The 14003-nt window shown below is 44.2% G+C and overlaps 6 protein-coding genes across 7 annotated transcripts; 3 read left to right on the plus strand and 3 right to left on the minus strand.

Annotated features, from left to right (window-relative positions):
* The first annotated feature begins 2029 nt into the window (after positions 1–2029).
* SMD1 (mRNA splicing protein smd1) lies at positions 2030–4203 on the plus strand. Of its 2 annotated transcripts, none has more exons than XM_058501148.1 (4): positions 2030–2183; positions 2244–2584; positions 2639–2731; positions 2781–4203. In XM_058501148.1, exons 3-4 carry the CDS (start codon positions 2689–2691, stop codon positions 3101–3103), a joined length of 366 nt encoding a protein of 121 aa, XP_058362465.1. In that variant the 5' UTR covers positions 2030–2183; positions 2244–2584; positions 2639–2688; the 3' UTR covers positions 3104–4203. The 2 variants fall into 2 exon arrangements, with proteins under 2 accessions (XP_058362465.1, XP_058362464.1); XM_058501147.1 differs by having other exon boundaries at positions 2682–2731.
* MTQ2 (S-adenosylmethionine-dependent methyltransferase) lies at positions 3310–4098 on the minus strand (the record flags this gene model as incomplete). The annotated part of the gene is made up of 1 exon (XM_058501149.1): positions 3310–4098. One exon carries the CDS (start codon positions 4096–4098, stop codon positions 3310–3312), a length of 789 nt encoding a protein of 262 aa, XP_058362466.1.
* Positions 4204–4433: 230 nt separating the features above from the next.
* Positions 4434–4939, plus strand: ACN9 (acetate non-utilizing protein 9; the record flags this gene model as incomplete). The annotated part of the gene is made up of 3 exons (XM_058501150.1): positions 4434–4658; positions 4717–4816; positions 4869–4939. The coding sequence occupies 3 exons, from the start codon at positions 4434–4436 to the stop codon at positions 4937–4939; spliced, it is 396 nt and encodes a 131-aa protein (XP_058362467.1).
* A 687-nt stretch (positions 4940–5626) lies between these two features.
* On the plus strand, positions 5627–8333 carry DHR2 (putative ATP-dependent RNA helicase dhr2; the record flags this gene model as incomplete). The annotated part of the gene is made up of 2 exons (XM_058501151.1): positions 5627–6653; positions 6715–8333. 2 exons carry the CDS (start codon positions 5627–5629, stop codon positions 8331–8333), a joined length of 2646 nt encoding a protein of 881 aa, XP_058362468.1.
* Positions 8334–8635: 302 nt separating this feature from the next.
* On the minus strand, positions 8636–11761 carry ONS95_007636 (uncharacterized protein; the record flags this gene model as incomplete). Its single annotated transcript, XM_058501152.1, has 11 exons — positions 8636–9504; positions 9615–9648; positions 9702–9869; positions 9947–10038; positions 10086–10104; positions 10220–10517; positions 10613–10626; positions 10754–11085; positions 11334–11435; positions 11492–11520; positions 11607–11761. 11 exons carry the CDS (start codon positions 11759–11761, stop codon positions 8636–8638), a joined length of 2112 nt encoding a protein of 703 aa, XP_058362469.1.
* Positions 11762–12348: 587 nt separating this feature from the next.
* Positions 12349–13748, minus strand: SEC9 (Protein transport protein S9 plasma membrane t-SNARE; the record flags this gene model as incomplete). Its single annotated transcript, XM_058501153.1, has 2 exons — positions 12349–12408; positions 12471–13748. The coding sequence occupies 2 exons, from the start codon at positions 13746–13748 to the stop codon at positions 12349–12351; spliced, it is 1338 nt and encodes a 445-aa protein (XP_058362470.1).
* Positions 13749–14003: the final 255 nt, after the last annotated feature.

Raw genomic sequence — 14003 nt, forward strand, 5'->3', positions numbered from 1 at the left:
AGTTTATAATATAAAGTAACTACTAATTAGTATTAGTATTATACTAGTAAATAAATAATAAGTATATATTAATATATATTAAAATTAAAGGTTTAGTTTAAAGGTATTTAAAAGTATATCTTATAAAGAGTATCTAAGGGTTAGAATATATACTACCTCCTAAATAACTCCTAGTTAGTATATAAAAAGAGTCTACCTTCTAACCGGGATTACCTATACCCCCTGATTCCTCTTATATTTCTATAGTAAAGATCTGCGGACTAATATAAATCCTTTTTTAAACCGCTTATAACAGTTATTTAAGTACTTATCTCTACTTTATAACGCTTTTTTATAGTTAGACTATTTAATAAAGCCCTTTATTTTCTATTTACAGTTTTTAGTCGCTATAAAGCTATAAGTATCTCTTATAATATAAGCTATTAGATTATATTTTATAAAAAAAAGTAAAAAAAGTCAGTTAAAAAAGGAAATACTTATAGTATTTTATTTTATAATTCTAGCTATCTTTTTATATATAATATATATATTTTTACTAATATATCTTTTATAGCTAATAATATATTTTTTAGTATAAAAGCTTTAGTAATAAAAATAACATTTATAAAACTAGTACTAGCTTTTTTAAAAAATAGCCTTATTTTTACTAGTAAAAACGTTAGTAGAAGTATAATATTTAATAACCGCGTATATTAAGATCTACTTCTATTAGTAATAAAAAGTTATAATTAAAAAAGTTATAAAAGTAATTTGAATAAAAGATACTTATAAGTTCGTATTTATCTTTATTTTAAATATGATACTGATATTTTAAGCTTTTGAAACTCTAATATTTATATAATTACTTACTACCTTTTTTTTTATAGTTAATATATTTATAATACTATATATAAAACGTAGCTAAAAAAGCACTAGGAAAGTAGGAAATTAATACTAATTTATATTAGTAAAAAGCTTTACTATTATATTATCCTTTAAAATAAGATATATTTACTTTTAAATTACTTAATTTATTTAATATCTTTTAAAAAAATCTCTTAGTTAGTAAGAATCTTTAAAGTAAATAATATCAATTTTAAACTTATAGTTATTATTATTATTATTTAATAAAAAAAAGAAGGTTTTTTAAAAACAGTTATTTTTATATAAATAAATGTATTAGATTTAGGCTTAATTTAAATATAATACGATATTATTTACTATTATTACTTAGCTATTACTATTATCTTTTACTTTTATATTATTAACTACTACTAGGTGAAATATTAACTTTTCGACTTTTTAAAGCTTTATATTAACTTAATAATAATATTATTTGATTTTTTATAAGTTTATATATATTTTTTATATTTTAAGACGTTATTTAATAGTAGATTACGATTTATTTATATCTGTATTTATTAGAAAAAGTACTTTTAAATAATAACTAGATATATTTTAGCTACTAAGTTTTATAAGTTAGATATTTATTACTTAATCATATTTTTAGTTTCTTTTATTATATTTACGTTTTTTATTTTATCTCTTTTATAGTTATTAAAAACCTTTTTATTTTTAAAAAAAAGTTTTACTAGTATTAGTTTATAAACTTATACTATAAAAATATAAAAGGTAATTAAAAAAAGCAGGTAATCTGAGTTAAAAGTAGAACTTTTTTTTAAATATAAACTAGGGTTTATTTAAAAGGTAGTATATATTCTAACTTTTAGACACTTTTTATAATACACACTTTTAAACACCTTTAAATTAAACTTTAGATTTTAACGTATATTAATATACACTTATTATTTGTTTACCGGTACAATACTAATATTTAGTAAGAGCTAGCGTTTAATACTCTATTTAATAGTTAATGCCGCTTCGAGTGACAGTCCCTTGTTAATCTATCTTATATATAATAGGTAGGTACTATAAACGATCACTTACGCTTTAACTTGTCTTCTATCTAAAATTCAACTAGGATATAGAATCCTCTGACATGCATTCTAAGCTCGGGGCACAGGTCCTATTCGCTTGCAAGTTGCAACAGCTCGAAAACCGTTCGCGGAGGGTATCGCTCGTCACCGATGAATGCGGAAGGCAGCGATTATTTATCTACCTCTTTCCTGGTTTTGCCGGGTGGTTCACTTTTACCTTAACTTCAATTGTACAGATAAGTTCTATAATATTCAAATGAAAGCTAGGTAAGTAAGTTCTAAACTACATAATCTTAGAGACATAGCTAATTATTTAATTATTAATAGGTGTATAGACACTATTTAAAAGGGGGAAACTTTTTCAACAAGATAATATCTAGTTCTACTACCTAGGTATACTTATATTATATCACCCAACTTATAGTCTTTCTTATTAAAATTTATATATCTACTTACTAAGTACCGAACTTGAGATGGTGTATATCACGTGGTTCCAATGAGCCGCTAACCAAACCTTACTTTTTTGGCGATACGAGTATCGATGATCCAAACACAAAGCCGCGCCGCCTTGATACAATACTACAACGCAATCAGCAGCCTTTTCCTTGCCAGTTCAATAATAGCCCCGAGGCTTATACACAGACAACAAGCAAGATGAAGCTCGTCAGGTAAGCTTACACCTACCATGGCAACTGGCATAAGCTGAGCTCTTTGCCTCCAAGGCTCTCGCGCAAAGCCTCTGACTGACTGTGCCACTCATGGTAGGTTTCTGATGAAATGTGCCAATGAGACGGTCACAATCGAGCTCAAGAATGGTAGTTCTCGAGTAATTGCATAGTGAGGCCCTGCTAACACATTTGGGAGGCACGATAATCCACGGCACCATTACTTCCGTTTCCCCTCAAATGAATACAGCTCTGCGAACCGTAAAGATGACACAACGTGGTCGTGATCCCATTTCTCTGGACACGATTAACCTGCGAGGCTCGACGATCAGATACTACATCCTCCCCGACTCCTTACCGCTGGATACACTTCTGATCGATGATGCGCCCAAACCCAAGAACAAGGCACGAAAGGAAGTTGCAGACAGAGGGGGCGCCAGAGGCGGAAGAGGTCGTGGAGGTCCAAGAGGCCGGGGAGGATTCAGGGGCGGTCGTGGCAGGGGAGGCGGGAGGGGATTTTAGAATGGGTGCGTTGCTTAGCTGGGTCTGTTGAGGAGATGTTGATGTGGTACACTGGGATGCCGCGATTGCGCCGTATGTCGATTTCCTGGAGGCCATACATGGACGGGAGGGGTTATAGGTTCACTGGCGTTTGTGGATATCAAAACTGAAGGCAATCGACACGCCGAGAATGCTTCTACTGGATTCATTAAAAACCGGTGTCCCTCTCATGTTAATTCTTTGGTACGCCAGATCCTGATAACTTGAAGCTTCTCCCAACCGGCCTTCCTTCCACTGCTTCCAACTGTTTCAGCTGCCCACCCAGGCCCCCACTTTCTGATTCCTTCTTTGACAGTCTCGGGTTTATTTTGAGCACAGAGGAGGATATAAGCGCATCCTCGTGTCCTACATAAGACATCGCCCAAGTTGTCCAGCAGCCGGTGAGTTGTCTCCATACCGTCTAGCCCTCCAGCATAGGATAGAGAAAGTAGCTTCGAGTCGTCGTTATACGTGGCTACCTGGGAAGCACATTCCATTGGCATCTGAGGCAGTTCTGAAGTCGGAACATATGGAGGGTTGAAGATCAAGATGTCAACCTGTTCAGACTTTAAAGCCCGTGTGAGGTCTCCAAGGATATTACCCAAATGGAACCCATGTAACTTTTCCTGCACAACTTTTTCTTTTTGTGCCATCTCTACCGTCTGTCCTGTAGCCTTGCAAGCAAATCGGTTCACGTCTACGCCAAGAGTGATAATATCACTCCGCCCAAATATTGTCTCCGCGTGGGCATTGACAAAAGAGATGACAACCCCAGAACCCGTTCCAATCTCAAGTACCAGTGGCGAGTTAGACGCGCGGATGTTTTCGGTACTTCCGGGCGGAGTTTTGTGGAAACGATCATGTAGGAATGCTTTCTCAGCCTCGCAAGATAACGTGTCGAGCAGCAAGTAAGAATCTTCCGCGGGCTCGTAAATCCTTTCAAATGCCACGTGAGACGTTGATGGAGTTGGAAGCATTGTGACACCCAAAGGTCGATCTTTCACCGAGATTCCGTTGAGATCAGTCCATAGGAGAATCTGAGGGTGCCGATTGTAAGAGGACAATGCACTGTAGTTTCTATGGTTGGAACGAGTTGTTATGTTGGTGCAAAGCTAAGGTGTAGGTGGGCTTACGAAGTTAGTGGAAGCTCATTTCAGGGGTCTCGGGTCCACTGCGTCACGACCAGACCCGGACGACATACAAGCTTGTGGATAGTTATAGCACGTTCCAACTACAACAATTCATATCTACTTTTGAGCCAACAAAAGGAGCATATCCGGCACATGCGTAGACGACAGGATCAAGCCTATTCATGATGAGGTTAGGTCCGCGTTTGTTATTTGCATCGCCTTCAAGTCTGGGTACAACGACAGGTTTCAAGCCTGGGCCTCTGGCTCTGTTACCACCCATTCCGCTGTACAGAAGATTACTACGCACACATCGAAAGCATTTGCCCAGGGACATGCGGCTGCTCGGGGACGAATACGTTAAAAGCGAATTTAGAGCACACAGAAACATTGAAAACCCAGTTCACATTGTATGTTTGAGACGCAGGGTCGTGCTTCCGTCTACGTGGATGACCTGACTCCTACTAGATTGGATTCTTGACGGAATGGCAGATGTATGCGCAAGCGCTGGAGGGTGATGCCTGGATTGGAGAGCGCATGGACCAAGGTAAAATGGACAAAATGAGTGGTATGTGATATTACATGTGCATATATGTCTTTCTGATGTCCTTTTTTCCCAGACCAGCAGCTCGGGCAGATGTATGAACTCATGCAGGCGATACGAAAGAAGGAAATGGAGGATAGTGATTGATTATTTGCAATCCAAGGGTCACATGTCATGCTTAGTACTTCCAACGGAAGTGAGTGTTCGACGGAAGGGAGATGACTTGTATGTTCATGTTACGATTTCGGTCGGAGTTGAAAGAAAACCTCACTGGTGAGTATGGCTATGTTTCGGTACTCGTCAATGTAGAGGAGGGAACGGTTACTCCCTTACTATCGTCGGCTTCTGTGGATGGTATCATCAATCTAGAATGCAACCTAAACAGTCCACGAGTTGTGACATTGAGTCAGTCAGGAATGACTGCATTGGCTAATGAATGGTTCACGAGTTGGGTCATATCCGACAACGGTCACAGGTAGGACTTCTGAGGTTCTCAGACCTAGGTATTGAGTCCAGACGAAAGTGCGAGTAGGGTACTAGCAGTGATGAAATGATCTGAAAGTGCTTGGTATCTTGTGCACCACATGAATGCTTGAAGAACCCAGCGCTAACCTCAAAGGGGGGCGGTGAAGGGCAAACAGGCTGACACGGAACACCGACGGCAGAAGACGGGCCAAATTTGTGAACTATCTGAGTTTCTCCTCATCATCAGAACAGAACAGGACACAACAATACAGCCCAGGTTTCTTGTTCAGACCTTTACAGCATACCGGACGCTATCTTCGCAGTATCTGCTACAACGGCTAGCTCCGGAGGTATCTCTGCCGCAGTAAAATGCCTGAGAAAGTCCATCTCAAATTTGACGACAGTGCAGCGAGCCAGCAAGATACGAGCGTTCCCGTTGACACTCAAAAGACGAAGCAATTGTCTGATATAAATGGAGTGAAGCGCATGAGGGATGGGAGCCCAAAGGTCACAGATTATACCGAGCGAAAAGGAAGACTGAGGCATGCAAAGCCCGACGGAAGCCATATGACCAGCACCGGCACGACACAGGCAGCACATACATCTCTCTCTGGGGCAACCAGGCAAAATGACGACCAAAAATTCTCGGGGAAAGCTACTTTCTCAAATAGCCTGTCTCATGGCTTGAAAATATCTCAACGCCAAAGAAACAGCTCTAGACGCGAGGACATAAATCGCCAAAATGTTCATCGCATCGCTCAGCAGCTCGAAGCTACTCGAAAGCTACTGCCTATATGGCCCAAGAAAGAGGACATTCGAGGGGCTTTACTGAATAACGACGTTTTGCTTCTCAATGGAGAGACGGGTTCTGGAAAGAGTACTCAGGTGCCGCAGTTTCTGTACACGGAGCCTTGGTGTCAGAGGCAAACGGTCCAGATCCAAAAAGACGGAGGAGAGACGGCAGAAGTGTCTGTTGGAGGGGTTATAGCTATCACACAGCCCCGTCGTGTGGCTGCTATGACTCTGGCACGACGCGTTGCGTCTGAGATGGGATCTCCGTTCTCTGGAGGAGTAGGAGAAGTCGGATACGCCGTTCGTTTCGACTCATTTCTACCTAAGGGGATGAAGATAAAGTTCGTGACCGAGGGTATGCTACTGCAAGAGATGCTGCACGACCCTCATCTTCGAAAATATAGCGCGGTCATTGTCGACGAGATACACGAGAGGAGCGTCGATGTGGACCTTATCGCAGGATTTCTCAGGAAGCTTGTTCATGGCGACAAGAAGGGTCGTGGTGGTGTTTCGCTGAAAGTCATTATTATGAGTGCAACTCTTGACCTGGCTCGGATTGAAGCATTTTTTGCAAGACCAACCATCGCACCTCGATACACACCAGGTAACAATCATGATGAAAATTCTTACTCACCATGTGTTAGACGAAGTTAATAGTGATGCAGAGCCAAACCAACCTAAAATATCCGCTGGATCATCCCCATCTTGGGAAGGGCTCAGCAACTCCGACAATGGGATTGGGAACATGGATAGAGTGATCCAAGCTCCCGATAAGGGAATTGCGCTTGGTAAAACCCCGAACTCCAGTATACAGTCAAGTATCAGTGGCACCGTGCCGAAGTCATCTGCTCACCTGTCTCAACCTAAGCACAATGGTGTTGCTGTGGTATATGTTCGTGGAAGACAATATGACGTCGAGATCATATACGAGGGTAAACCAACGCAGGATTATTTGCATACGATTCTGCAGACAGTCCTCCAGCTGCATATGACAGAGCCCCTACCTGGAGATATTCTCGTCTTTCTGACAGGGCAGGACGAAATCGAGTCCCTGCGCACTGCGCTTAGTGATCAAGCAGAGAAAATTGTCAAAACACTCCCTCGGATGAAGATCGTGCCTCTTTATGGCGCCCTACCAGCTGCAGCTCAGCAAGAGGCGTTCGAAAAAGTGAAGGAGAAATTTACGCGTAAAATCGTGCTAGCTACGAACATTGCAGAGACATCTGTTACAGTATCTGGGGTTAGATTTGTCGTTGATTGTGGAAAGTCAAAGGTCAAACAATACCGGCCTCGTCTAGGGATGGAGTCTCTCCTGGCCAAACCAATATCCCGGGTCTCTGCTATCCAGCGAGCTGGCCGTGCTGGTCGTGAGGCGAAAGGGAAATGCTTCAGAATTTACACCGAAGAAGACTACCTTAAACTCGATCAAGACGAGCTCCCAGAAATCCTACGTAGCGATGTAGTAGAGGCCGTGCTGAAGATGAAATCCCGTGGAGTTGGCAATATTTTGGATTTCCCATTAATGGACTCGCCCGATACCATGGCAATTCAAAATGCTCTAAAGCAGCTTCATATAATGGGCGCCGTAGACGACGAAGGCAATATCACAACTGTGGGCAAGAATATAGCAACTTTCCCTCTCCCCGCCACATATGGTCGAGTTCTCATAGCCGCCGCTGAGCCTGGATCTCACATATTACTCGATGTCATTGACATCATATCATGTCTCACCACTGATTCGGAAATATTCAACCAACCCAAGTCTGAGGATGATCAAGAACACATTATCGAAGCACGCAAGGACCTACTGTCACCAGACGGTGATATTATCACCTTCTTGGGGGTCATTGGAAAGTATGCTTCTGTAACTCATACCGACCGACTTGGCTGGTGCAGACAGCGACTTATAGCTCCTCGTGCTATGAAAATGGCACTCCAAATTCGCCAACAGCTCCGTCAGATCTGTCGTCAGCAGAAACTTCTTTCGGAACTCCCACCTACAGATGCAGAACCCTACGAGAAAATTTCTCCCGGAAAGGTTGCTGTTATTCTCAAAACATTCTTGACCGCGTTCGCCCCTAAGACTGCCCTCCTGGCCCCAGATGGAAGCTATATGATGGCCGTTGGAAAAAATCCGATCGCAGTGCATCCATCAAGTGTGCTCTTTGGGCAGAAGAAATCGGAAGCAATTATGTTTCTTGAGCATGTCTTCACTACAAAGAATTACGCCAAAAAAGTAAGCCCAGTCCAAGCTAACTGGATTGAAGAAGCTTTCATGATATAGAGCCTACCGCCTGGCATTTGAGCATCGTCGGCGGAGCGCCGGCTTGTCCCGGTGGCTTTCTCTCCATACTACACCTGTCCGCGGTGGACAAGTTTGTGTTCTCGCTCAGCATAATGAGTCAAGTGTGGTGAGTACACACTCGAGCAGGTTCTGTCTACAAAGGCGTACGACCAAAATCGAAGCTTAAAATTCTAACTCTGATCTCCACGTCTCAATCATCTATCTCCGACGTTCCGCTCCTGTCCAACTCAAGGGTCGTATTAGTACCCTCGGCGTCAAGGGTATCTGTTAGAGGTCTGTTACTATTCGCCCCTCCACACATGTTTTTCCAGCATCTTCTCGATCCTAAAAGTCGCTTTCTCCAATTTTGCCAGCCTTGCCAATGCATCATTGCCCTCCCCATCTTCGTCTTCTTCACTCAACATGTCCATGATGCAATCACCAAACATACCAAATGGCGCCACTGAGTCCCTTCTACTCTTGCCTATCCCGCTTCTACTTTTAGATGTCGCTTCTTGCCCAAACTTTCTTACGAATGCTTCCTCGAAGACATCACTGTCAGGATCGCTTTCATTTGGCGCTTCGCCCTCTATTGACTCGGGGGCCACTACGTCGAAGACCGCCTGTATATCTCCGTGGACAGAGAACCCCCTGGAGAACCCCCGTAAAGTGGGTCGACCTTTCGACTTCGATAATGCTTCATCGTGCCCACCCCCATGCACACTCCAGAGACAACGTCTCTCAACAACGCTGATTACTAATAGCAGAGGTGCATTGATTATTCGAACAGCTGCGACATTGACCTTGTGAAACCATCGAGGGGTAAGAATGTACGTAAGGGGCGTAAGGAGGAATAGCGCCAGAATATTAAACGGTGGTTGATAGGCGAAGATTGCATCTGATTTGACGCCTTCGAGGGTTAGTACTGCTCGTCGAAATTGGATCTCTGCCGTAGCATTAGACACGATTGTCGAAAATGTTGTACTGAGCATGGACACCAGGATCGTAAGGAAAAGTGTATTCCCTAGAAATGCAAAGGCTACCATAAGGACTGGGCCAAGAAGCCAATGGAAATCGACTGATCGCTGTATTCCAGTGCCGTCCAGACCAAACCACACCCACAACATCCATTTCGATATGGTGATTGGCTCGTGTACACCGTTGCTCAGCCCTATGACAGCCGACAAGTCAGTATCTAATTATCTGCAACATTTGGTTGAATTTCATCATCGACTACAAAGGCAGTCATTACGGGGATTGCCTTTGGCAGGGGTAGAGTACATGTCATGGAGAGGAGGAACCCGGCAAAGCACCACTAGAGTCAAGAAATTAAACGATGATGTGTTTCGCAGGATTGGTGTCACCTACGCAGGCTAGAATGGTCAAGACAGTGAAGTTCCTCATCATCGCGCGGAGGGAGACGAAAAGCATGTTTTCGGACATGAGATTGAACGCGAGCCGAGGAATCAATACAGGTGCCCCCAATGCTAAAACATCCATGGCTTGTTGCGCCGGCCCAAACTTCCTTGTTCGCCACTTGTACATTTAGCACCATGAGCTCCGATAACAACTATGGATTCGGGGGTACTTGGAGCGGGGAGATTGCTACTTACACCATGTATACGAAGAACCAAATAAATGCCGAATATTGCCGAGAAAGCTACATCGAGGAAAGACCAAAGATTCTGGGTATATACATTCCAGCCTTTGAAAGGTAAGTCTTGGGCAAGCCCGATTGATGGTGCGACCTACCGTGTTCAAGTATGCTTGCCTGGTTTTTCATTAGCTAGTACGCCTTGGCTACAATGTGCTGCGCTCGCAGACAGGGTTATTAGAGTAGTTTCTATTGTGATGTGAGTCGTGGGTGGAATCGCAATGTTACTCACAATTTGATCAAGGACCCAGCCGAGTGTGTAGATGATGAATGCCAGCTCCACGCCTCGCAATGTACTTGGATCTCTGTTCACCATAACGAACAAGAACAAGAATAAAAGCACAATGAATTGAGCAACTTCTAGGACGTTTCTCGTCCGCGGGACGACGAGACGATATTGATTGAAGACATGTGCTTTACGTGGATTGTACAATTCGATTGGCTTTTGCTTGTAATGGTCTGGTAGTATGTCGATGAAAGATGTTGGCGTATATATCACTCGGCCTTCGTATATCGCGGCCACGACCATTCTTATACGCAATGGGGAGTTAGCAGGTGCCCACTGGGAATGTCCTATAACGTGTCTCAGGCAAGAGTGGTGGAAAATGGAGGAAAGCTTTCGTACTGGCAAGCTGATGACTATGTGGAGAAAATTGGAGTCAGTGCTGTCCTTCAATAATAGACTACGAGAGCCACAGGTGAACAATACGGTCACTTCCGCATATCAGAACAATCTGAGATAGAACCGGACGTGGACTTCACTCACGCTAAGGAATATTTTACTCTCGGAAATAATGGCAATTTCAAGAGCTGGCAGCTTTCGTCTATATCCAGTCCTCGTCTGTATCGCCCATGAAAATTGACTATTCTCGGCCACGATATGGGACGGAGCACCTTGGAACGGGTCAAAGCCTCCAACCAGGATCCGAGAAAGTAGCAACAAGCCTTGTGCACCGTTATTGTCTTCGTGGAAGCGCCTGAGAATCCGATTGGCAAGAAGTTCACAAAGTAAAGCACGAGTGCTGCAAACACTTTGTTGATGTCCCTGTGTCAATTGCTCCCTTTGAAAATGAGTCCTATTTACCAGGAGGCAGTAAACTGTCAATATGATTTTAGCCACGCTCAAAGACCAGGCTGTATGGGCCTGTGGTCATACATGTATGGGGCAGAGAAGTGCATTGGAGTACTGTTGATTTAGAACGGCGCTTTTGGAAAACAGGAACAAACGAAGCTGTTTGGAATAGATCAAGATAATTTTGAACAGTCCAAAGGGTAGCATAACAAAGCGACGCCAATAATGGACTTGGCGATACTGGCATGTGGATATAAAATGTCTGAGGACATACCCATGGAGACATCGTTCAATGCATAGTATCTGTCAACAAGCGGCCGAACAACTGTCAAATTCATTCGTGGATCTCGAAGCTGCTCAATACTGTATGGATCATCTGCCGGACGAGTCAGGATGGTGCCTCGATGAAGTCGAACAGACAGAAAACGCTACCAATCGCTGCAATGACATCTCTTCGTATTCTGGAGAATGATCAGTAGTTGTACCAGCGACGCCAAGCCCATGTCCCGACTAAAACATATATGAGAGGACAGAAATCTTCGAGTACCTATGGATGGTGAAATAAACAGGTAGATCTGCACGCCGGTCTTCTAGACAACTATCCGGAGCACGGTGTAGCGGTAGTAGCCGTTCTGATTCTTGACGACGGAGCTGCTGGCGGGCGAGGCTGAAGGGCCTAGGAAGAGGATCAGGAGAGTCCATAGCGAAAACAATTCGACAATACTAGATTGTCCGTGAAAGAGAAGCTCAAGATAGCATAGACCAGGTCGCTGAAAACAAGAAATGCAAACTGTTTTGCCTAAAGAGCTAAAGTCGCGATAAGCTGGTAAGTTTAGTGGAGGGGTGACTGGTGGCGTCGATAACAGAAGATAAGCCCCCCTAGTAATGTGACGGCTCAGGGTTATTTGTCAAAGCCAGCACTTTACCCAAGGATCATCTTCCCCAGCTTTGACAATTCTACAGAGTAGAGACTGCATGGTCTTGAACGATATCCGACATTCACATACACCAGAAGACCCTCCCCAGGTGACAAAGAGCTCTAAAGCAGTAATTTAATGAAACGGAACCATAGCAGCTTTCCAGATTTGTGTAGAAAAGTCTTTGCCAGTTTCAAAAAACGCAGCCAGTTACTCCATACCAAAGTCTGTAGTACCAAGTCGACCCTGGTAAAGATACCGCGCGGAGAATGGACCCTACTTTGTAGAAGAAATCTATGTGCTCTACTACAATAACACCGGTACATACCATGATGCTGAGCCCATTGGCATCACGCGCCACCCGTGTAGGTTCTAATGGATTCGGTCCAAACGTGCTCTATTCATAGCAATTTGATCGTCGACGCGATCGCTCTGCAGTTATTGGTCAGCTTAGTATCCATTGCAAAGAGGCAGTAGTGACAAAGGCTGCTGACCTTTTGAATGATCACATCGATATGTTTATTCTGCTCATCGACCTCCTTCCCTGTAGCACGGGCCAAGGCATTCAATCTCCCAGCTGCATGGCCGAGCGCATCCAAGTTACTATCAATCTCATTCTCCATTTCATCGTCCTCAGAATCGGCCTCGAATTGATATTTCGACCGTTCTGCAAGGCTGGCTTTGGTTTGAGGAGCACGATAGCCCACATCCCCAGGTTGCAATTCCTTGAAGGCTCTCTCCATACGCTGCTGTGTTCCGAATGCGGCGGCTCGAGTAGCATCCCGCTCTTCGCGTTCCTGGCGATGCTTCTCGATAATCTCCTGATCACGCGTAGCACGACGCGAAGATGCCGTGAATGGGTTTGAGACATGGACAGCGAACATGCTCTTGTTTAGAGTCTTCAACTCCTTTGCCTTCTCCTCCGCTATGCGGTTATGGTTTGCCGCCAGATCCAGGTTTTTCTCGGTGTTATGGATTCGTTCTCCTTGGGCACCAAGTCTGGCCAAAGTTGCCCGACCAGTCTCTTCGGCTTGGGCGGCAATTCTCAGTGCATTGCGGGTAGAAGAAACATCTTCTTGTTTCATAAATTTAATTTGCTGTTTTGTCGCCGCGACGTCTTCCTCCTCCTCCTCCTCCGCCGTCAATTGCCTCTCTTCGCCGTACGCACCATATCCACCCCCTTGACTAGAAGTGCCTGGTTCAGCAGTGTAGCCACCCCCTGGCCGTCCATTACTTGGTGGCGGATTTGTCCTCTGAGCGTATCGGTCTTTGGCCCCCCCGAACAGGGCGTCGCGGTTGTCCTCTGTGGCCGTCGTCTCATTGCTGTTGGTTCGTCCAAGACCCCCATAGCCGCCAGGGCCGTATTTTGATCCGGTATCACCACCAGCTCCATAAATAGGCGCCCCATCATATCGATTGGAGCCATAACCTCTTCCGCTGCCATATTTCTCCGCTGCATATCCACCTGGTGATGGACCATGGTTAACGGCAGGTGTAGGTGCTCCACGAGCAGCCCCAGGGCCACTGGGCAGACCATAATTTTGTCTTGCCTGTTGGTATGGCGATGCTCCCGAAGGCCCTACCGGTCCCATGTTCGCATACTTGTTGTTGTCCTGGGCATAGGGATCAGCGGCTTGTGGTGGTTGAGCATATGGATTTGAGGCTGCAGGGGCAGGAGATGAGTTCTTCGAGGATCGGCTACCGAAGAGAGCAGACCGGCTCGAGTCATCATCTCCATCGCCACCTTTCTTCCCGAAGCCGAACTTCTTCATGATGTGTGATTACTGCCGTTCAGTGGCTGGCTAGGCTGGTGCTGCAGGTTGAATGGCGCTGAGCAAGAAAAGAGTGGGAGGAACGCGAGAAGCAGTTTGACGGTTGGTTTGGCGGTCGCGGTAGATCGATAGTGAGTCAGGGGAAGCGAAGGAAGAGCAAGAAGGCAACCAGAGGGATCGGTAGAAATAGGTTGAATCGCTTTGATGAATTGTTTTGCTTTGCCTCGTGGTAGGTTGTAACAACGTAGACGTCGG

This window comes from Cadophora gregata (assembly GCF_030347475.1).
Source record: "Cadophora gregata isolate MNR1 chromosome Unknown scaffold_2, whole genome shotgun sequence".
Lineage (NCBI taxonomy): Eukaryota > Fungi > Ascomycota > Leotiomycetes > Helotiales > Ploettnerulaceae > Cadophora > Cadophora gregata.